This window comes from Blastomyces dermatitidis, assembly GCF_000003525.1.
Source record: "Blastomyces dermatitidis ER-3 genomic scaffold supercont1.5, whole genome shotgun sequence".
In the NCBI taxonomy this organism is placed as follows: Eukaryota; Fungi; Ascomycota; class Eurotiomycetes; order Onygenales; family Ajellomycetaceae; genus Blastomyces; species Blastomyces dermatitidis.
The window spans coordinates 966,201-987,043 of record NW_025544778.1 but is presented as its reverse complement, the minus strand read 5'-3'; the positions used below and the strand labels follow the sequence as shown (position 1 = coordinate 987,043).

The 20,843-nt window shown below is 47.4% G+C and overlaps 8 protein-coding genes across 8 annotated transcripts; 6 read left to right on the top strand and 2 right to left on the bottom strand.

The window, feature by feature from the left end:
- Window positions 1–110: 110 nt before the first annotated feature.
- BDCG_04848 (flavoprotein oxygenase) lies at window positions 111–1,197 on the top strand (the record flags this gene model as incomplete). The annotated part of the gene is made up of 2 exons (XM_045420495.1): window positions 111–216; window positions 359–1,197. The coding sequence occupies 2 exons, from the start codon at window positions 111–113 to the stop codon at window positions 1,195–1,197; spliced, it is 945 nt and encodes a 314-aa protein (XP_045276592.1).
- A 1,504-nt stretch (window positions 1,198–2,701) lies between these two features.
- Window positions 2,702–6,368, top strand: BDCG_04847 (C6 transcription factor; the record flags this gene model as incomplete). The annotated part of the gene is made up of 9 exons (XM_045420494.1): window positions 2,702–2,805; window positions 2,906–2,955; window positions 3,037–3,312; window positions 3,385–3,476; window positions 3,534–3,582; window positions 3,643–4,635; window positions 4,688–4,788; window positions 4,845–5,547; window positions 5,605–6,368. 9 exons carry the CDS (start codon window positions 2,702–2,704, stop codon window positions 6,366–6,368), a joined length of 3,132 nt encoding a protein of 1,043 aa, XP_045276591.1.
- A 1,140-nt stretch (window positions 6,369–7,508) lies between these two features.
- BDCG_04846 (uncharacterized protein) lies at window positions 7,509–9,821 on the top strand (the record flags this gene model as incomplete). The annotated part of the gene is made up of 1 exon (XM_045420493.1): window positions 7,509–9,821. One exon carries the CDS (start codon window positions 7,509–7,511, stop codon window positions 9,819–9,821), a length of 2,313 nt encoding a protein of 770 aa, XP_045276590.1.
- A 1,128-nt stretch (window positions 9,822–10,949) lies between these two features.
- Window positions 10,950–11,984, bottom strand: BDCG_04845 (uncharacterized protein; the record flags this gene model as incomplete). Its single annotated transcript, XM_045420492.1, has 2 exons — window positions 10,950–11,162; window positions 11,727–11,984. The coding sequence occupies 2 exons, from the start codon at window positions 11,982–11,984 to the stop codon at window positions 10,950–10,952; spliced, it is 471 nt and encodes a 156-aa protein (XP_045276589.1).
- Window positions 11,985–12,358: 374 nt separating this feature from the next.
- BDCG_04844 (uncharacterized protein) lies at window positions 12,359–12,961 on the top strand (the record flags this gene model as incomplete). The annotated part of the gene is made up of 1 exon (XM_045420491.1): window positions 12,359–12,961. The coding sequence occupies one exon, from the start codon at window positions 12,359–12,361 to the stop codon at window positions 12,959–12,961; it is 603 nt and encodes a 200-aa protein (XP_045276588.1).
- A 984-nt stretch (window positions 12,962–13,945) lies between these two features.
- On the top strand, window positions 13,946–15,165 carry BDCG_04843 (mitochondrial phosphate carrier protein; the record flags this gene model as incomplete). The annotated part of the gene is made up of 4 exons (XM_045420490.1): window positions 13,946–14,112; window positions 14,210–14,629; window positions 14,712–15,043; window positions 15,116–15,165. The coding sequence occupies 4 exons, from the start codon at window positions 13,946–13,948 to the stop codon at window positions 15,163–15,165; spliced, it is 969 nt and encodes a 322-aa protein (XP_045276587.1).
- Window positions 15,166–15,961: 796 nt separating this feature from the next.
- BDCG_04842 (alpha-amylase) lies at window positions 15,962–19,438 on the top strand. The gene is made up of 8 exons (XM_045420489.1): window positions 15,962–16,795; window positions 16,864–17,253; window positions 17,374–17,972; window positions 18,054–18,077; window positions 18,145–18,165; window positions 18,237–18,459; window positions 18,572–18,821; window positions 18,897–19,438. The coding sequence occupies exons 2-8, from the start codon at window positions 16,902–16,904 to the stop codon at window positions 18,931–18,933; spliced, it is 1,506 nt and encodes a 501-aa protein (XP_045276586.1). The 5' UTR covers window positions 15,962–16,795; window positions 16,864–16,901; the 3' UTR covers window positions 18,934–19,438.
- Window positions 19,256–20,799, bottom strand: BDCG_04841 (uncharacterized protein). Its single transcript, XM_045420488.1, has 3 exons — window positions 20,582–20,799; window positions 20,401–20,501; window positions 19,256–20,277 (listed from the first exon to the last, which is right to left on the bottom strand). Exons 1-3 carry the CDS (start codon window positions 20,633–20,635, stop codon window positions 19,731–19,733), a joined length of 702 nt encoding a protein of 233 aa, XP_045276585.1. The 5' UTR covers window positions 20,636–20,799; the 3' UTR covers window positions 19,256–19,730.
- Between the last annotated feature and the right edge of the window lie 44 nt (window positions 20,800–20,843).

Below are 20,843 nucleotides of genomic sequence, written 5' to 3'. Positions count from 1 at the left end.
TTGCCCACCGAACTGCGGGGCTAACAATCGTAGGAAAGGGGCTCTCTTTTCACTCGTCCGTGAAGAGTATTAGGCCCAACCGCCTGATTTTGGCGTTTCAGACTACAGAAATGAAGCTTGGAATCAGATGGGAACAATGCGCTCTGATGAACTCGGTGGCTGCCCACACACCCACACCCGGCAAAAAGGCTCTTGCAAACCCCCACCTTGCGCATGGTGGGTGGGACCATGGCCGAAAATCGAGAATAGTGACAACTACAAGCCATATAGACAGCCCATTGACAATCGACGTCTGTATTGCATTTAAGGCGTTGCGACGCATCCTGCTTCTTATAGCAATAAACCCCATGTTCCCTAGTAAGAATGGGTAGCATCCGTCCCCCATTCGCCAAAGTCGAAGCATCACGGCCCGATTTCGACCATTCGGCCCCGCTCACTTTCACCAAATCCCCCAATCCCCATTGGAAACAAGGACAAGGAGGAAATGATAACCAAGCCAGTCTCGAGAAGAACCATGTTGAAATCGACCCCTACGAAACGGGCCGGTCACCCAACCTCAATTACAAACTCATGATCTCGGCCGTCGTACCTCGACTAATTGGTCTATTAAGCACGAGATCGAAGGACGGGCAGACTGTAAACCTTGCCCCCTTCAGCTTTACGCAGATGGTCAACTTTGATCCTCCTATTATCGTCGTGGGAATTACAGGGGAACCAAATCCACCAAAGGATTCTCTCCGCAACATCCTAGAAACAGGCGAGTGCGTTGTCAACACAGTCAGCGAACATCACCTCGAAGCTGTCAATCACTGCTCTATTAACGTGCCACATGGCGTGTCCGAATTCGAACTGTCAGGACTGCACACCGCGCCGTGCACAACTGTCAAGGCTCCCCGAGTCAAGGAGTCGATATTCTCGATTGAGGCGAAACTTGTGGAGACGAAGGAGTGGGAGAGCCGGGCGAACCCAGGGAAGAAGAGCGGCGTGATGGTGATATTAGAGGGTACAAGATTTTGGGCGCGAGAGGATGCGATAAATGACGAGCGGAGCCTTCTCGATCCTACTATTTTACGACCTGTTGCCCGCCTTGGTGGGATATCATACATGAGAGCGACGACTATAATGGAGATTCCACGACCTTCAGTAGACCAGGCAACTCCAGCATCGGCTACTAGCAGTTATCCGCCGCGTATATAGACTATGGCTGGCTGCTTTCCTTCCTTTTCTTTCATTCTCTTCTTTTTTCATTTCGTTTTCAATAGACGGATTGGATTTTGAAATTTTGGAGCATACATTATATTTACAAGCATCAAATGCTCGCTTACGCTCGCTTTGCTGCTTGCGCAGCCCCCTCTACCACTTCCACCCTCCCCCGACCACCCCTTCCACCCTCTACCCCGTCTACCACCACCACCGCCTCTACCTCCCCATAGCCCCCCCTACCACTTCCACCCTCTACCTCTAACCCCACCTACTCTACCACCCTCTTCCACACCGTATCACCTCTACCACCCCTTCCACCCCTTCCACCCTCTACCCTCTCTACTGCCTCTATCACTCTCTCCCCCTACCACTCTCTTCCACCCCGTATCACCTCTATCACCATTATCAGATTAATCAGAGCCATACAGACTGCAGGGCCAGCTGTTCAATCCCATCTGAATTCAAAGAGATGCACATGACATCACATGAGATCATGTTACAGAGAATTTAGCAGTGCATGCCATGAACACAGAGATCAAAAATGAATATAGAGAAAAGTATAAAGAATGTAAATACTGTAGAGAATGTATGAAAAGAGCAGAATGAAAAAAAGAATGAAGATTAGAAGATTGATCTGAGCTGTATGAGTCAGAGCATTCAAATATTTTTGGTAGAATACACATGATACCACATTACAGTGTTTTTTGCATGGAAAAGTTGGTTTTTCTATAATAAATAGAGTATATTAATGAATGTATTGTCAGGTCATATAATCTGGCTTACTAATCCTTCCACCATATAACTTCCCACAAGCTAGCAACCTTTTCAATCAAGCAAGCTTTACACCTTTCACATGTATAGGTTGTAATGAATGTAGAGAAGAGTATAAAGAATGTAAATACAGTAGAGAACATCTGTAAAGGAAAGAATGAACATTAATATCAGAGCTGTATGGGCTGCAGAGCTGGCTGGTCAATGGGGTGCATGTGATATCATGTGAGGTCATGTTACGTTACAGGGCATTTTACTCGGAAAAGTTAGTTTTTCTATAATATATAGAGAGATTTATTGCTAGGCATATCGTCTTCCACATTTTTCAGTTTCATAGACATACTGTTCCTGCTGGGAGCAATATCTATCTATCTATGTATCTATTTTATTCTTTTTGGTATTGGGTGCCGGCAATACAAATCACTTCCCGAATGCCAAGACCCTTCAGTAGCCGCGGCCGCTTAATTTACCCCAGTCGTTCACCACCGCCGCCGCGGTGACTTGCCACGACCACCACAACCTCATCGCCCGGATATATTTATTCCAATCATTCTATATCCCGGCGATGTGACTAACCATCCGCCCCGTTTGGTATACTCATCTGGGATGTGTCTCTTTAAGCCTTTGCCTTCCCTTGGTCGCGATCGGCCACCCCGATCCCTGTTCTCGTGAAAACGACGAGCCCGATGCCGCGTGTCCGCCAAATGCGCTTGTCAGTCCGCTTGCAATGAGCCTGTCTTCTCACGGCAAACAGGTTGCTCAACCGCGACAGATCCGCTTCGTTTCTACCGATGGGCAGCCTCAAACAAAGAGGCGCAGGGTCGCTGCTGCGTTGGTCATCCCCCTCTTTTAGTGTTGCTCTGCAACAAGCTTCCGCTACCTTTTGTCCCTGATCCATTCAAAGCTAACACTTGCGCCTCGTTCGCTATAGCTGCAAAACTTGTCGGAAACGGAAGATTAGATGCTCTGGGGAACGACCAGGTAATTATTGATTTATCCCAATATCCTCTGGGCCCTAATAAAATGCGTTCTCGTACTGTGACTAAATCCGAGTGAGTGCAGTTTGCAAAACTTGTTCAGACTATGGCCACAACTGCTTGGGATACAAAGACCCCGCTGCCACGTTAAATACCCGCAAAACTACGAAGTCGGATACCGCGCCCACACGTCGAGATGATGCGACAAGCGCTTCGCCGCAGACATCGAAATCTGGGTTGCGGCCGAATGCGCCTGTAACCGCGGCTCGGTCAGATCCTAGCCCAGTTTCTGCACCACGAGATCAGCAGCCTTCCCAAAACGGACGTAGGCAGTCTGCAGTTGTTGAAAGCCCTCAAAGTAGTAAGCTAATCGCCCGTTCCTTGCGTGCTTCTTCTTAGCTAGTCACAGCTTCGTATTAATATGACAGAGCAGATCGATCTTTGCTCCTTGAGAGCAGTCGCACCCATGTACCCTACTTTCGTTACTTCGGACCCACTGCAATTGTCCCTGGCTATAAACAGATGGTATGGTTACAATATTTAAATTATATAGGGTTTCTCTGATTCCCATCCTGGAAACAGGTCGTCCGTGTTAGGGAGTCAAAACAAAGCAATCCGTCGCTATCCAATGGTGAGATCAGCTCAAGCCGCCTTGATATCCTTTCCGAATACACTAATGCTTCCTATCCAGAATCCCTCTCGTCTATTCGAAGCCCGAAAATCTCGGATAGGGCAGCATCAACATCTTTAGGTTCAACGGAATCTCGTTCCCATAGCATCCCGTTTTATTACCCTGACGATAACCTACCAGTTAGTGGATTAATATCCCATCTGTGCGAGGTGTTCTTCACCCACCTTGGCTGTAATTTTCCCTTTCTACAGCGCGATAGATTTCTCCGAGACCTGAGAGAAAAACGGGTGGAACCAATTCTAGTCGACGCCGTATGTGCAATGGCGGCAAGGTTCTCGCTTCATCCGCTCCTGACATTACAGGCCCAGAGCATCGAACCTAAGATATCCACAAACAGTGAACGAAATCATGCCCATCAAGGACAACCATTTGCACATCGTGCAATGTGTGCGGTCGTTGAAGCTCTCTCCTTCCCAACTCTAACTGTAGTGCAGGCGTGCCTCTTACTTGCCTACCTCGAGTTCGGATCGAATCATGATAGTGGACTATGGATGTATTTAGGCATATCCATTAGAATGGCACAGGATTTAGGAATGCAGAAACTAGAGGGGATGAAATTCAGATATGGACGAACAGGCTTGACTCCAAAATGTGTTACTTCTGGCCATGGAAGTAGTTACAATGACGCTCATCTGGAAAACGAAGCTGAACCACTCATCAGCCCTGATGACGATGGTAAATTTGCAACATCCGCTGACCGAGCCAAAGAGCGCGAACGAGTGGATTCCTTTTGGGCCATTTTTTTCCTAGACCGTGTTATCTCGTCTGGAACTGGCAGACCAGTCACACTACGGGATGATGATATTGAAATTTTCTTCCCATTGCAATCGGAGTCTGCACTCTCTAACGGCTGGCCGGGCCCATTTCCACCTCTTATGAGAATTATCCATCTTTATGGCAGGATAACTGATCTTTTGAATGCGATAAAAGAAGTCAACCATGTCACTCCTGATATATTAAAGCGCTTAGCTAGCATGGAAAGCAACCTAACAGGTAACTTACCTTCCACTATCCAGTTGCATGGCTGCAGCTAACATTGAACTAGGTATCTATCAACGACTTTCGCCAAAGCTTCATTTCAATGCTGCTAATTTCCAGGACTATGTGAAAGCTGGTGAAGGGACCAATTTCATTTTACTTCATTTCGTAAGTGATATGAGAGATCTATCATTTATTATTAATGACTTCGCTAACAGCTGCAGTGGTTTCATACCTTGATTGTGCTTCTCCATCAGCCAACGTTGCTCCATTCTTTTGGTGGGCGTATTCAACAGCTCTTTCCAAATAGCCGAGAGCTATCAATGTCATCTGCAAAAACGATCGCCGACATTTTGGCTTTTGCTGAGCTTATTGATGCCAAAAGCTTTATTGGAAATCCTTTCACTAGCCAACCAATATATATTGCTGCTTGTGCATTTCTAATGGAGAGCGCCTTTTACTCCCAGCCATCATCTCGGACTGAATCTCCCCCTACATCCTCTGCCGGTCCCCCGGTTAGCAAATTTACTCTGCCACCTGTTGAACCATCTGCATCGTCAGAGCGAAACTCCATTGCGAAACACATCTTGTTAGCGACTGCAGCAAAAGAAAACTATCAGCGTTGCTACAAAGCCCTCAAATCATTGGAAGTATACTGGGAAGGTGTTCGATACATTTTAACCGTTCTTGACCAAAAGGCAAAAGGAATTGGGGATCCGCAACTTTACACGGACGAAGATATGGAAAATGCCGCTGAACCACGGCCAACGGCAACCTCCGGAGCAGCTCCGCCGGGGTGGAAGCGGACACGACAGGATTCCCCAGAGCCGATCTCTGGGGCATCGGATGCTTTTGTCGAAACTTCACATCATTCATCCCAGGCGACTGTTGGACCTGTTGGGTCACCGAAAATGGATCCAAGCCAGGGTATGTTAATCTCTTCCCAATCATTTTACTCTCGCTCGCTAACCCATTTTGCATTAGCCATCGGTTGGGCATTGACAGGAGCTACGGATTCGGCACAACCAAATCTAAGTTTCCTCTATCAGATGCCACCACCCCAACCAATCTCCATGCTCCGTGCTTCCCCAAGTCTCAACCCCCAGTATCAGGGCGAATACCAACCCGCAACCTCTCAAAATAACCCTCCCTCTGGGACAGTTGCCCGTTACCCTCCAATCACAAGCCACTACCAACACAGCGCTGAAAATCTCATATCGGCACACCATCAAAACACACATCCCTCGCCCGGACAATATTCCGAAGTTACGTCGAATGATATAGCTTCAGCTAACACCTCGTACCGCTTAGCTGGAAATTCCGGTTTTCCGAGCCCTGTCGTCCAGACTGAAAGTCCAACGGGGAGACTTCATAGCGACCTGAGCACAGGGTATCTCGCCCGCGATCACACCGCCACCTCGTACAACTATAGCGTCCCTCAGCCCTCCATGGGCCCCGCTCGAAATGAGAACCGTCGCCTGTCTACGCTTAATACTCCCTTAATGTCAAATGCCAATACTAACCTAGGTGGCAATAACGGAATAATGACGATCGAGAGTCAAGATGTCGACATGAATGCGTTGCAAGATCAAGCTGCCTTCCCGTTTTCGTTTGATGGAGATTTCATTCCTTGGCTAGAATACTTACCGCCGGACGTGATGAGTTATTTTGGCGAACATCAGGGGTATCGCCCCATGATGGATCCAGATGACGATGGGGGAGAGGGGCGGCCTCCCCCTTCTGCTTAAATAATTATCACATCTGATTTTCTTGGTTTTTTATAATACATATTCGCCGTACGCCACTGTTATTTTGAATAATTTTCTTTTCCATGTTATCATCTCTATTATATATTGCTAGTATTTTAAGCTAGTCATTCTCTTTCGACGAGGGCTGGCGCATAGGCATTTGGTTAGGCGGATGATTGGGTATGGGTACTTATACCCCTCAATGTTTCAATTTTTGATTTCTAGTACATATAAAAATGCACATACCGATTTTCTTTGGTTGGTTGCAGTGTTTTGGTCCCTCTATATGTACTTTCTATTCATCCCCACCGCGTTAGTTCTTGAGTTTGCGCGCGAGATTTTAATTTATATACATCACGACCGCTTGCATCTCCCTGGCCTTCTTACTATTAATTTTTATTTTTTTTCTCCCTTCTGGTCTGTAATGTGACACTATATGGATAGGGATATCCCGTGTGGTTGGTGGAACTTCGGACCCATCTCATCGGTTCCCGCCTCATCCTTGTCTGGTTTGATTTGCCCACGTCGTTCATGAACAAAGGGAGGGGAGGGGAACATCAGGCAAGCTCGGTCATTGGCTGCACTAAAAAGCCGTTTCACGACTTCTAGTTACCAATCCGGTGTGGTTCGGGCCCCTGCCACAGAATTTCTGTACTGTACTGGTTGCCCCCCACAACGCGCATCACCCCCAACCTCCTCCAAACAGAGGGAAATCCGACATTTATCTGACTACTTGAAGAACATTTTCTCCCTCGACTCGATATCAGCTGGGAATTTAAATATTTACGCAATATCAACAAAAGATATCATTATCACTATTCGGCTAATTTTCAGGATTTGCACTTTTTTCTTTTGTTTTTTGCTTTTGTTGTCGGCGTGGACTAAATTATGAGCAAAGCTTATGATCAAAACTTGAACATTATTTTCAAGAGGACCTTTATTTTGGCAGGTTGTGTATATTTCTCCGTGCGCACAATTTACGATCGATCTTGTGCACCGCGGAATTCTTGAGCATATCTCTACGAACCAGAACAAACATCAGAAACTGTTGGGGAGGGAGCAATCAAACTCCGAAGTAGTGATATCCGTTGAAAGCGCGGGGCTGGATCGCATCGAGTAAATATACGCAGAACTGAAGCCATGGCAGATTTGGCTCCAGAACCGGCAGCATCGGATGCTTCAGACGCAGGGGCCCGTGATAGTAACGAACTCGCTCGCTCGCCATCATCCGCTCTTAATGAGGGAGAATCTCAGCTGCTTGAGGAGAAAGATCCAGCTGCCGCAGTCCAAGCAGACACATTTATCTCGGGCACTGAACCCAATTTGTACGATCATCATCATCACGAACGCCCTCATTCCTCTTCCTCGTCTTCCGAACCCTCGGCCACTTTTACTAGCGATGAAGACTATTTCGATGAAGAGGGCCGACACGCCGCAAGGTCAACATCCAGCCGCTCATCCATATCTTCCTTACCGGGTTCAGTCGTCGTATATCCATCAGGAAAGCACGATTCCCACGGAACCATAACACCCTCTAATTTCCGTGGGCATTATATGCAACATTATTTAGAGGGCAATAGTGACGACCCTTCGCCCGTGAATAGCACCGGGTCTAAAAAGAGCAAATATCCTTCCCGGCTTTCAAAGGTTGCGCCTGGCGTGCGAGATCGTGACTCACCGTTTAGACACCCGAGTTCGGTCCGCGCGATGCAAATGGGCGATGAGGAAGAATACAATGGGTATGGATACGGGTACGACAACGATGATCTCACACCTTCGCGATCTCGGAGGCATCGAGGTGGTGGTCGTGGGCATTCATGCCAGAGTGTGTCGGGGATGTCCATGCACTCGCTTGTCTCGACACCGCCGTCTGCTAAAGGGAATTATAAATCACCCCGGGCGAAGGAGGAGCCAGTACAAAAGGAGTACCCCCTCGTTCTTCTCCATTGTACTTTACTACCACCGTCTCTATCACTACCACAGGGCATGGGAACACCTAGTGCACAGCTTCTCCAGGAGGTGCTGCCAGAGAAGTACTGGGCGAGGTGGAAATTGTTGGAGGATAAAATTGTCAACTCAGGTGTACTGAGGTATCGGGGGTTGCTGATATCACATCCTCAAGAAATGTATGATTTGCTTGAGGAGCGGTTATTGGAGAGTCTAGAGCTTGTTCGGCCAAGGTTGGGATACGGCCATTTCCTTGGTCGGGAAGATGCAGACAATGCAGATGATGCAGACTGGACGTCCGGGGCGAAAGAGGACTGCGGGGATTCGAGCGATGGATGTGAGGGGGAAAAATGCGCCGATTGTGGCGCAAGGGTACTTCGGCATTTAGAAGGGGAGAAGCGGAAATGGGAGATCAAAGTGTATGCCGCCAATGGTCTTATGAGAGCCGGTGCTTGGGCGGCAGCGTGGAGAGAAATGGAAAAAGTCGATGTCGAGGTTGGATTGGCGCTTCCAGTTGAAATTAAACGGGAGCTAGAGCGGAGAATTACCGAAGAGGATCAGATGAAACTCGAGGAGGCACGACGTTTGTCGGAGGAGGAGAAGCGGAGGCGAGAAATTTACGGAGAATCACCGCCACCCACACAGGAGGCCATTGATGGGCTTGAAGATGATGATATAGTTCCTCCGTTTCAATCTGATTTTGACCGGTCTTCACCTCCGCCCTCCTTTGAGCAACCAGAGCCACGGACATTCGAGCATGGGCGAGCCAATGGGCATACCAAACCCAGTGAGATAGATCTGCAGACTCTCTGTGCAAATTATATCCGCGTGCTGGCTAGCGATAGACGGAATGTTGCGCTTGCTTTCCTCAGCGTCCTTGTCCTCTACCTATCAATTAGCATGGCGAGGCAAGAGAGCACTGTTGTCCACCCCACAACAAGTCCACGACATTTCGTTCAGCCAGATATATCGACACCAATAGCTATGGAACACAGCCCGCCCTCAATCGTCATTTCCCCTACTATAGCGTCTATTGAGCCGGAATTTCCATTGAACTCCGTGGCGGACGATAGGGTTATTCACCCTACACCAGCATGTGGAAGTCCCAATTTCGGAATACCATCTGTTGATAGTATGCAATTACAGCAAACTCACGCATCGCAACCCACTCCGAACCGCGCTGCACATCGCTGTCAAAGCGAAGCTCAGTCCATTGAATCCTCCGTACAGCCCCAGCTACAGCCACCAGTCGTATCGGAACCTACAGTAGCAGCCCAACCAAACGAACCATCTCCTAGCCAGCATGACAACATCGTTTGTTCATCAGTTCAAACCATGCCACCCCAGCCCATACAACCGACTAAAGACCGCGACTCTACATCCAGCGATCAAATCATAGAACCAGCGCAAGAATCGTTAGCCGTAGGATGTCAACCATCAACACCAGCCTCATCATCAACAAGTTTTGAGAACCCATCGGCAGAAACCATAAAACCGTCACCGTAGGCTATGATGCAAGAAAGAGTAGAGGAACTGGAACGACAGCAAACACAGTCAGCAGATCCTGCGCCACTTCCTGAGTGTGTCAGGATGCCAACTGAGGCATAATTACAGTCTCATTTGCCTTAACCAGCCCACACAGCTACGGCTGACGATGAGACACCATTGTTGTTCGTTGCTTCGACATGATATAGCGTGTTACTTTCTTTCATTTGTTCTTTTTTTTCTCATTTGTTTTCATTTTCTTTCCTTGGCCAGCGCAATGAGCATTTGATTTTACCCCATAATGAAGCGATATCTTTTTTTCTTTTTGACTTTGAATTTAAAATATGTACTTGTTTGCGTCAAGTCTACCATCCCTGCCTACCCTACCGTCCCATCAATCCGCGTCTGTTGCTTTAAACTTCACATCGGTTGCACTGGGATTTTTACCTCGTTGCCCCCAATTGTTTTGGAGGAAGGATGGCTATTATTGTTGCTGTTTAGCTTTAGCTGCTATTTCTGCGTCGTTCTGTGCAGGATCTTTCTTTTTGAGCTGGATTATGAATTGATGAAATGCTTCATGGACATATGTGTATGTACGTACGTTAGTTATTAGATAGATAGCCAGAATTTTAGTGCTAGAATGATTGATGCAACACACTGGATTCAATGCTTGCTGGCAATTAATGGCAGTGCTTCTGAAACACATAGACAATGTAAAGTGGTTGGGTCTATAGACGGTTGGAATAATGTGTGTGTCTGTTCTGACATTCTACTTATTCCACTTCGAACATATTTTTTGTTAGTAATGATTCAAAGACAGGAAGAACAAAAAAACACATTATCCACCAAGTATTGTCCGTCCATGCCTGTCTGTAGCCACTCTGGTTCCATCGATCGGTCGCTATTTTCAGCCTCCCCGCCACGCAAGAACCTTATATCTCGGTCCCCACACACAACCTTCCTTCAACTACCAGCTCACTCCTCACCCACCATTCCACTCAACCCTGCTGCTACGTGTGCCAAGTACTCCCCTCCCACCTTCGCAGGAGTACCTGATACGTGGTCAATCAGTGTCAGCGGCGCCGGTGGCTGTAATTCCGATGCCACAGCCCTAACTCAAAAGCCCCTTCCTTACCCGATAAGGTTTGCCTAGCTAGCCTGGATGAGGATGATGCTGAACATGGGGTGGTTGCCTCCAACCTCGACAACATCTTTCCTCGTATCCCTACCCACTCTTTCTCCGCTTGCTTGACTGAGACAACGATCGTCGGTATCCTCTTTGTTTGTTGTGACTGTCCCGGTACAGGACATGATGAATACGAAGAATGGGCCATCATCAGAGGCTAGCCCTTTCAAGAATTTCTGAAGGCCGCGGGAAACATTAGACATGGGTTGGAGAGCTATCATCGGCTGGGGCTGGGTAAGCTGTCGGAAGCTATTGTTGATCCATGGAACTTGCTAACTTGGGGAAAACTTTCCTCCAGTATCCATGGATTCCCAAAAATCAGTTCGTTCTATTAATTGGCGCAGGTCAAGCTGAAAACCCAGCTGTGAAGGTAGCATTTGTCAATGAACGAATCCGTATGTGGTCGGAACTACGCAATAATGAACAGAACGAGCGAACATTGATCACCGGAACATTGATCACCGGAACATTGACTCCACCTCGTGCTCTGAAAGAGACACAGTACATGCCAAAAATAGATAGACGCTACGGATGCATTGACATCAGAAATAATCACTCGAGAAACATGTGCCAATCAACTCTCCAGCTCAAAAATTCCTTTGGCTTTAAAGAGTGGTCAATTGGAGTTTGTTCTCCTACCCGACACCGCAGAGCCAACGGTGCTTGATTACGGTTGGCTATCAGCTCAGTTTATGACTTCTTCCGGCGGACTGTAGTGAGATATGAATGACTAGCCTCACCTTCTCCGAACCCAAACGGCCAAGGGCGGAGAAGATGGAATAAATGCCAACCTCGGGAGATATAGAGAGCCGGCAGCCTTCCATCGTGATTGTCCTGGTACTTCTTTTGCTTTTGGCCGCAGTAACTAAGCTTTCTGAGAGGCTAAAAGTAAGTCTTCGTTTTTCTAAGCCATCACGCGCTGCACTGGTGCTGGAATCCGCGAAATTCGATAGGCTAGGGTTAAAGGCAAGGTTGGCTGCTTGGGTGGGCTTGGGCATGGAGCTGTGTCTTAGTTTGAGACCCTGCGTGCAGATCCCTGCTATTCGGGTATGGCGTCGATGACATGTCGATAACATTTAGCCGACGTAAAGGAATCCGCTTGCGAATTCCGCGAGGTCTCGGTACTTCTACTTCGCTTGTCTATATTGGGGTAATCTTGGGGAACTGCGAAGTATATAAAATGGGAGCTTGGAGCCCGCTTCCTCCTTTTTCATTTTCAGCATTCCATTCTATCTTCATTTAACCAGTGTATGATCTACTCTTCCTCGCCGTTAACGTATCACGCTCGTTTTCAGCTTACTTCAGTGTTTATCCACGATATAGCTGCCTCCTTTTTTGATACTTCCCCAAAAGTTCTATCCATCAAGCCACCATGAAGCTCGCCACACTGTTCATCGCTGCCGCAACCGCAGTCCTCGCTGCCCCAGCCAGTTCCCCAGCTGGGGACATTACCAGTCGTCAAATAAACGGCAAAATCTACCCACACCGCACATTCCGCTACTGGGTCTCAAGCGGCAAACTCAAAGAAGACCCACAGGACCAACTTCTTGTCGTGAAAGACGGCATCGCCGCACACGAGACAACCACAATCGTTACCTTCGACATCTCCCCCGACCTCCAGGGCCGCCGCTGCAGGCTCCAATTTGACCTGTGGCCCCGCGACGTCTCCAGCGGGTCCAAGCAGGCGGACGTTTTCACCGTCATCGACCCACCGACGCACGACTTCTCCCCGGCGACAGTCTCTCAATGGCGCCCTGCCGCACTGGCAGAGACGCAGCGGAGCCGTGATATCCATCAAGGCCGTATCCAGGTTGAAGCGCCGGGAAGCGCGGACTGGATCCAATCATTCCATGGATATCCTGAGTTCGACTGCCCTGCTGGACAACTTTTTGCCCTTGAGTATGTTGGTGTCAATGATGCTGTCGCCATTCGCTGGGATATTGGAGTGACTGGACCCATCATTATCCCTTTGTAAGGTGATGATAGCGTCGATTTGTCTCTTCCTTTTTGACATCCTGTCTTGGATTGGTGATGACTTAAATTGGATATATATGTATATGTGTGTAATGTTGGTATTTATTGGGTAAGGAGATTGATTGAAAGGGGACTTTGAATATTGACAATGATGGGGGGAAGGAAAGCCCAGTTAGCGGATCTTGGTTTCACTATGATATTTTGACATACCTCTCCTTAAAAGCTTAAATTCAGAAAACCCTAGAACGAACGTTGATCGATCGCTTCGGCATCACATTGATGTGTCTCTTTGATCTTTTTCACATATTTTTCGAAGTGATATATGAGTGAATTTGAAGAGTTGCGGTTCTTGGGGCTGCCGCGCGGATGACATCATTGGTCGCCACCACCACCCGATGGATGGTTTGGCCAAGGGGTAAAATAAATCCAGGAACAGCCCAGACTTGCCCAGAGATCGGGCAGCGCGGAACGGCTCGCCCCTGTACTGAGTGACGGGAGTCCCTGAGTTGCCACCACTGCGCTCAATATCAAAACCATTTCAACCTCCTCCTCTGACCTGGAATACTGCCATGACCAGGTTTGATGCGGCTGTTTCCTCTGGATATGCTTGATGCTTCGTCCATCCCCAAGCCCAGTTCCAGTACAAGCCTGCATGTTGTCCCGCCAATCGACGGCGAGGGTGCTGGAACGAGGGTGACTAAGCAGCTGTTCCGCTAGTCCTTAACGGTGCTAGTGTCTCCACGAGAAACTCTCGGCATTTTGCTATTCCGTGATTGGTCGTGAAAAGTTTTCGGAGGAAAACTCTCGATCGCGGACTTTGATCTTCTTTTTATAATAAAAGACTTTTTCCACTTTCTTTTCTGTGGTCATATTATACTACTAATAATAATCCCACCCTCCCCCGTTCTCTCGTTTCGGGCCCCCCTCCACTCCTCCCTCTTTGTCGCGACCTCTCGCTTATTAGTTTGTGTATATTCCTTTCACAATGGCTGCTGCTGCTGCCCCTTCTGCCCAGCTGGATGGCGTCAAAAAGCCAGCCTTGCCTACCCCCCAGGGCCCTCAGTTGAGCGGCATTAACCTGTACGCAAGATTCGCCTTTGCTGGCGCTGTCTGCTGTTCAGCTACCCATGGCGCCCTCACACCTGTCGACGTGTAAGTCCCATTGTCTCTCTTCTTCTTGTTTGTTGTAACCCCCTTTCTACGCCTGTCCGTTGTTTACCCGAGGCTAACAATGGCAATCGCCTTGCAGTGTCAAGACGAAAATCCAGCTTGAACCCCAGACCTACAACAGAGGCATGATTGCAGGATTCAGACAGGTCGTTCGGAATGAGGGAGCTGCCGCTCTCCTGACCGGTTTCGGTCCTACTGCTGCGGGTTACTTCCTCCAAGGTGCCTTCAAGTTCGGAGGTTACGAGTTCTTCAAGAAGCAGTCAATCGACTTCCTTGGCTATGAGACTGCCGCCAGGAACAGAACTGCTGTCTACCTCTCCTCCTCTGCTCTTGCTGAGTTCTTCGCTTCCATCGCTCTCTGCCCTCTCGAGGCCACTCGTATCCGTCTCGTTTCTCAACCTGGTTTCGCTTCTGGTCTTGTCGGTGGATTCGGAAAGATCTTGAAGAATGAAGGAATCGGTGCTTTCTACTCTGGTTTCGGCCCTATCCTCTTGAAACAGTAAGCTTTCTCCTCCCCAACCCCAAAAGCATCCGCGCATACATACATCGCTTTGATTTAATTTGTACTAATTTCTCTAAAGGGTTCCCTACACTATGGCCAAGTTCGTCGTCTTCGAGAGAGTCTCCGAGGCTCTGTACCGTCATTTCGACAAGGATACCCTCTCTAATGGCGCCAAGACCTCAATCAACTTGGGATCTGGTCTTGTCGCTGGTCTTGCTTCCGCCGTTATCTCCCAGCCTGCCGACACTATGCTTAGCAAAATCAACAAGACTGAAGGCCTTCCAGGTGAAGGAAACATGTCCCGCTTGATCAAGATTGCCAAGGATCTCGGACTCAAGGGCAGCTTCAGCGGTCTTAGTGCTCGTCTCTTCCTGGTTGGTGCTATCACTGCTGGCCAGTTTGCTATCTACGGTATGTTCCCCGGTTCCTTCTCATTCTGAATTTCCTTGTATAATCGTTTTACTGAGTTCCTATTCTCTACAGGTGACATCAAGCGCGTCCTCAACGCCACTCAGGGTATCGACTTGAAATAAATTCTTCCTTGATTATCCTCAATTTACCGCCTACCCGTTCCTTTAACCCTCTCGATACCTACCTCCTAGAACACCTGGTCGCGACGCACTATTTGACCTTCCTTATGTCCCTAGCGGATTCATCCGGGATGTAATTTTCTTGCTTTCTTTCTTTCTTTCTTTCTTTTTTTTTTTGGATCAGAATTCCTTTTGTTTTTAAAAAAGATGAAAAGTAATGAAATACCAGATAGACAAGCTGTTACTTTTTGTTTGAAATAACCATGTCCGCAAATAACTTCCCCTTCGATTTTTGTTTCGTTTGTATTCATTTGTTCCCTCTCTTTTCAAAAAAATAAAAATTGGCATGTACTATTCTTCATTTCATTTCTGTGCGTTTCCTGGTTCGTTTCTACTGTCTGGTCTTTTTTTTAGAGCAACTTTTTCTATTGCATGTATAGATAGAGGGTGATGGATATTCCCTGATTTTTCCAAAAGAACCTTTTTGCTTTTCTATATGCCATGGATAGTGTTCATAGAGTTGCTTTCTCATTGTCGTTTCTAGAAGTGTGTTAGATAGAGCCCATTTCTTTTCACCCTCTGATAGACATTGTATAGCATTTCTCTCACAAAAGTTAATATTCCTACTCTTTTTGTGCATTTACAATGTTGCCACCAGTCTAACCACATGCGATAATTAAACTGAACGTGATGATATGATTCCTCAACCATGCCAAGACCGTTCTTTCCTATTACAGTTAGTACGTAGAATAGTCGCCTACGGCTGATCTCTCATTGCCGCATCTTAAAACCACCAACCACTCATTCCACGTGTCTCCTTTCTGAACATACCAAACCCATATACGTACATACATATACCCAGTACATATTTACCTTAATACTCCCTGTCTGCTATACGATTTTCCAGTTACATTGCTCATCATATAGGAGACCCATTCTTTGATCAATTGCCCCTGGTCCCCTGAACTGTGCATCGGTGTATCAAAAAATCACAGGCCGAACTACCCCTGAAACTTTATTTAACTATCCACACGCTAATTCTTTTTTTTTTTTTTTTTTTTTTTTTTTTTTGTTTATTTTATTCTTTCTTGCTATTTGAGAACAACGAGATCATAACTCAAGCACAGAAAGGAAGAAGAGAAAGAAAAAGAAAGAAACGGAGCATGAACTAAACTGCGTATACGTACAGAGTATACTACTACAGTGAGACAGACGTGCGTGTGCACGTGACGTGTGATATCTTTCTTCCCTTTTTTCCCAACACTGTCTGCATTAGTTTCTGAGAAGTGCATCCTGTCCAGGGTGTTTGAGGCGGGAAGTGGCTGCGGCGGTGTCTGTCGGGACCCTCTTGTTGCGGAAGAATGGGGTCTCTTATATCGTCAGCCTACCAGTATATATTTCGGAAGCGGGAGACGCAATGGCTTGATATTGACGGTAAGTTTTGTCTTTTTTGGCTGACCCTCTTCCTATATGTAATTTTATGGATTTTTATGGATCTCCGTTGTTGGGTCTCATTTTCTGTCTGGATACGTAATTCATTTCTGACCGGCGACGCTTTATTCGGTTTATTCGACTGTCCTCCGCAAATTTTTAAGCTCTTCCATTTCAAAACTCAATACCGTCATTACCTATGGTTTCTCTTACTACCTTCGCAAAATTCCCGAAAGAAAACAAGTAGCACTTCACTAATCATTTTCCCAGACTTCAACCCCGATGAGTCGGGTGAGCAAAACCAGCTCATGCTCCAGGCCTTCGAGTGGTACGTGCCTGATGACCAGAAACATTGGCGACGGCTGCTGGCAGCCCTGCCAAGTCTTAAGGCGATCGGAGTGACCAGTATCTGGCTCCCACCGGGCTGTAAGGCCATGAGCCCGTCCGGCAACGGGTATGACATCTACGACCTTTACGACTTGGGCGAGTTCGATCAGAAAGGGTCCAGGGCCACGAAGTGGGGGACTAAGGAGGAGCTTGTTGCTCTTGTGAAGAGGGCGCATGAGATGGAGATTGCGGTCATTTGGGATACGGTGCTTAATCATAAAGCTGCGGCTGATCATACGGAGAGGTGTGTGGCGGTTAGGGTTAATCCGAAAGGTGGGTTTCTGACCTTTTAAATTAAATGCCACTAATGGGCCATGGGGAAGGGGTTTTCTACGTCTGTACTACCCAAAAATACGTCCAGTGTTGATACTAATGCCACAACCAAAACTTTAGACCGCAGAAAAATCATCAGTGAGCCCGAGGAAATTGAAGCTTGGTTGGGTTTTTCATTTCCTGGTCGGGGGACAAGGTACAGCAAAATGAAATATCATTGGTACCATTTTACAGGAGTCGACTATAATGCCCGTAATAAGAAAACAGGGATATATAAAATCATGGGGCCCGATACTAAGGACTGGGCGCGAGATGTTAGCAAGGAGAATGGCAACTACGACTATTTGATGTTTGCGAATCTGGACTACTCCCATCCAGAAGTTCGTGAGGACGTCCTGAAATGGATTCAATGGATAGGTGACCAACTACCGATCGCTGGTCTCAGGTTGGATGCGGTAAAACACTATTCAGCTGGGTTTCTAAAAGAGTTTATCGGCCATGTTCAGCGAACGGTTGGGCCTGGCTGGTTCCTTGTGGCTGAATATTGGAAGGTAGAAGTCCGAGAACTTTTGGAATATTTAGGACGAATGGACTACCTGGTCTCGTTATTTGATGCGCCATTGGTCCACCGGTTTTCTCAGATTTCGAGGACGGCAGGCGCTGATTTGCGTAGGGTCTTTGAGGGGACTTTGGTTAAATATGAGCAGAAACATGCTGTGGTGCGTTTTTATCTAGAAACCCCTCTTCAACCGATCGACAAGAAGGTACAAACGGGTTCACTAACATGTCGGAGTGGCTAGACATTTGTCATGAACCATGATACTGTAAGTTTGTTTTCTTTGTTTCACTACACAAATTCTAGCCACTTTCAAATTTCTAACAACAATCCAGCAACCGTCCCAATCCCTCGAGGTAAATTATTCTTGCCAATCGCCCACTAAAATGACGCGTCAAAAAATTAGGGCCTCCTAACAACCAAATAGGAACCCATAGAAGATTTCTTCAAGCCGCTCGCATATGCCCTAATCCTCCTTCGCAAAGAGGGCCACCCCTGCCTTTTTTACGGCGACCTGTACGGAATGTGCGGTGGCTGCCAGGGCATCCTCAAACCCTCCTGCAATGACCGACTAGCCGACCTAGCCCTTGCTAGAAAATTATATGCATACGGTCGACAGCGCGATTATTTTGATAAAAGGAATTGTATTGGTTAGTTTCTGCCCCTTTGCTTTATACATATCTGCTCGAAATCTCGTGCAACCCCTGTATCCACCCCCAAATCTCGGGTGCCTGTCATGATTAATTAACACTTCTTGTACAGGATTCGTCCGCCTGGGCGACTCAGCACATCCAGATGGTCTCGCTTGCGTCCTCAGCAACGGCCCTGCCGACACGAAGCGCATGTATGTAGGAAAAGCGCATGCGGGCAGCGTCTGGACGGAGGTTTATGGTTATTGCCGTTCCAGAGTGAAGATTGACAGTCGCGGTTATGGTGTTTTTGGTGTGGTGTCACGTAACGTGAGCGTCTGGGTTCGTGAGGATGCCATGGGAAGGGAGAGCTTTGGGAAATTGTACGTGGTTGTTTTTATTCTTCATCTATGTTGTCCTAATGAGTCGAGGCTAATCTGCAGCTGGTATACATACAGTGATTCGGATATCTACTCATATCTAGTTACTGACTGATGTGCCATTACACACTCTCCCCACTAGCCCACATGTTTGCTTTTTTCTTCCTTTCTTTGTGCCTCATACTCACCGTCTACTACTTCCCTCCCCTTACTGATTTCCTTTCTCATTGTTTTTATATATATCTCATTCTCGTTTTTGATCTATTACCTGTACCTATCTACGCACCTCTGCCTCTTCCCCGACCTCTACCATGTTATATATTGCACATTTTCCGTCTTCGAAACTGGAGTTAAGAGTCTTTGGTTTAAAAGCTTCGATTTTTGAGCTCACCTTGTAATGCTTCCTACCATTCTTTTTGAATATTTCCCCCCCAATACCTGCTGCTGGATTTTACACAGCATAATATCTCTTTATTTAATCACTGTCATAAATAAACATAGACAAACTAATCTTTCTTTTTTCATTTGAAGCTATCAGAGAAATTTCTCCGTTGATTTATCGAACTTAGTCTATCTTAGAAATCAAAAAGTCAATACACAAGTTTTGGGGCATAATTGCGAGTCATCAGATCAGTATATATGCCATACAAAAAATTGAGAGGAGAAATATCTATCCTGAAATAATGGAATGAGGAAAATCATGTACTGCTTATCCCATGTTCGTCTGCATGAATACATAGAACCATGCCATGATCATCAAACAATCATCACCATTCATCCATTCATTCCAAACGAGAGAAAGCAAAACCCGCCATAATTATATGCGGAAACAGTGTGCCCGCTAACCCGGTCCCCAAAAAACCCGCAGGAAAGAAAATACACAAACCCAGAAGAAAAAAGAAAGAAAAAAGATCACAAATCCCTCTTCCCCACCAACCGCCCCTCAATCTTCCTCCTCTCCGCCTCCTTAACAGCCATCACCTCCTCCCTCGTCGCATCAAACGCAACGGTAGCCTGATTAAACGGGTTCTCTTCACTCTTCTCAAACTCCTTCCGCACAACCTCAATGCGTTGCTGCCTCCGCAGGCCCGGTTGCTCCTGCTCAATCTCCGGCAACCGGCGCCTCTCAAAGGCGGCGTATGCGGCTTTGAACCTCCGCTCCGGATGGCGGTCGATCTTGGTCGTCTCGGACGAGGTGGTGAGTGAGAGGGCGTCGAGCGCGTTGTCGATGCCAGTGGCGTTGAGGGCCGGGGTGGCCTTTTTGTGCCCTGTGGGTTTCTCGTCGGCGTCGAGCTGGGAAAGATCAAGGGTGCCGGCGCGGGGAAGGTTCTTTTTCGAGGCGGATTTTGCGCCGGCGCCTTTGGGTTTGGAGGGGAGGGAGGCTTCTTCGGCGGCTAGTTGGGCTTCGCGTTCGGCTTTTTTACGGGCTGCTTCGGCCTTTTTGGTTTCGGCTTGCTCTCTGGAGAGTGGGTTGTCAGTGGTGCTTTTTCTCTTGGGCATATTAAGTGTGATCATATCGGTATTGTTGGCTCCTGGTGTTGAGTTGGGTGAAAGTGGCTCGGGTGTGGGGGGTCTCTCATACTTCTTCGCAGATGATTTGGCTCCCTTCGACCATTCGCGAGCTTCCTCCTCGGCTTTTCTAGCGTTTGCAGCCGCCTCTTTCTGCGCGGCAGCTTCGGCTTTCTATAGTTGTGTACCGCTAGTTCAGCTACATTCCCAAAAGTGAGGACATAGCTGTATTTGGGAGGGGTATGATATCATACTCTCGCATTGCCCGCCGCCTTCTTCGTGTTTTCGCCGCCCTTCTTTCCCGCCATAGTTGCGCGATATAAATACACTATGCAAGATCTCAGACAACGTTTTAAAAAATAAAGGGAAAAAGTGGCTTTGCTAGGACGAGGGTCACAACTGTAGTATGTATATCGATCTATGAGTTTGCGGAGTGAGTCGGCGTGATAAGTTGATCGAGGTCAATTTTTTTAGGCAGTGACAACATCGGGATCACGTAAGCATGAATTAGTCGTT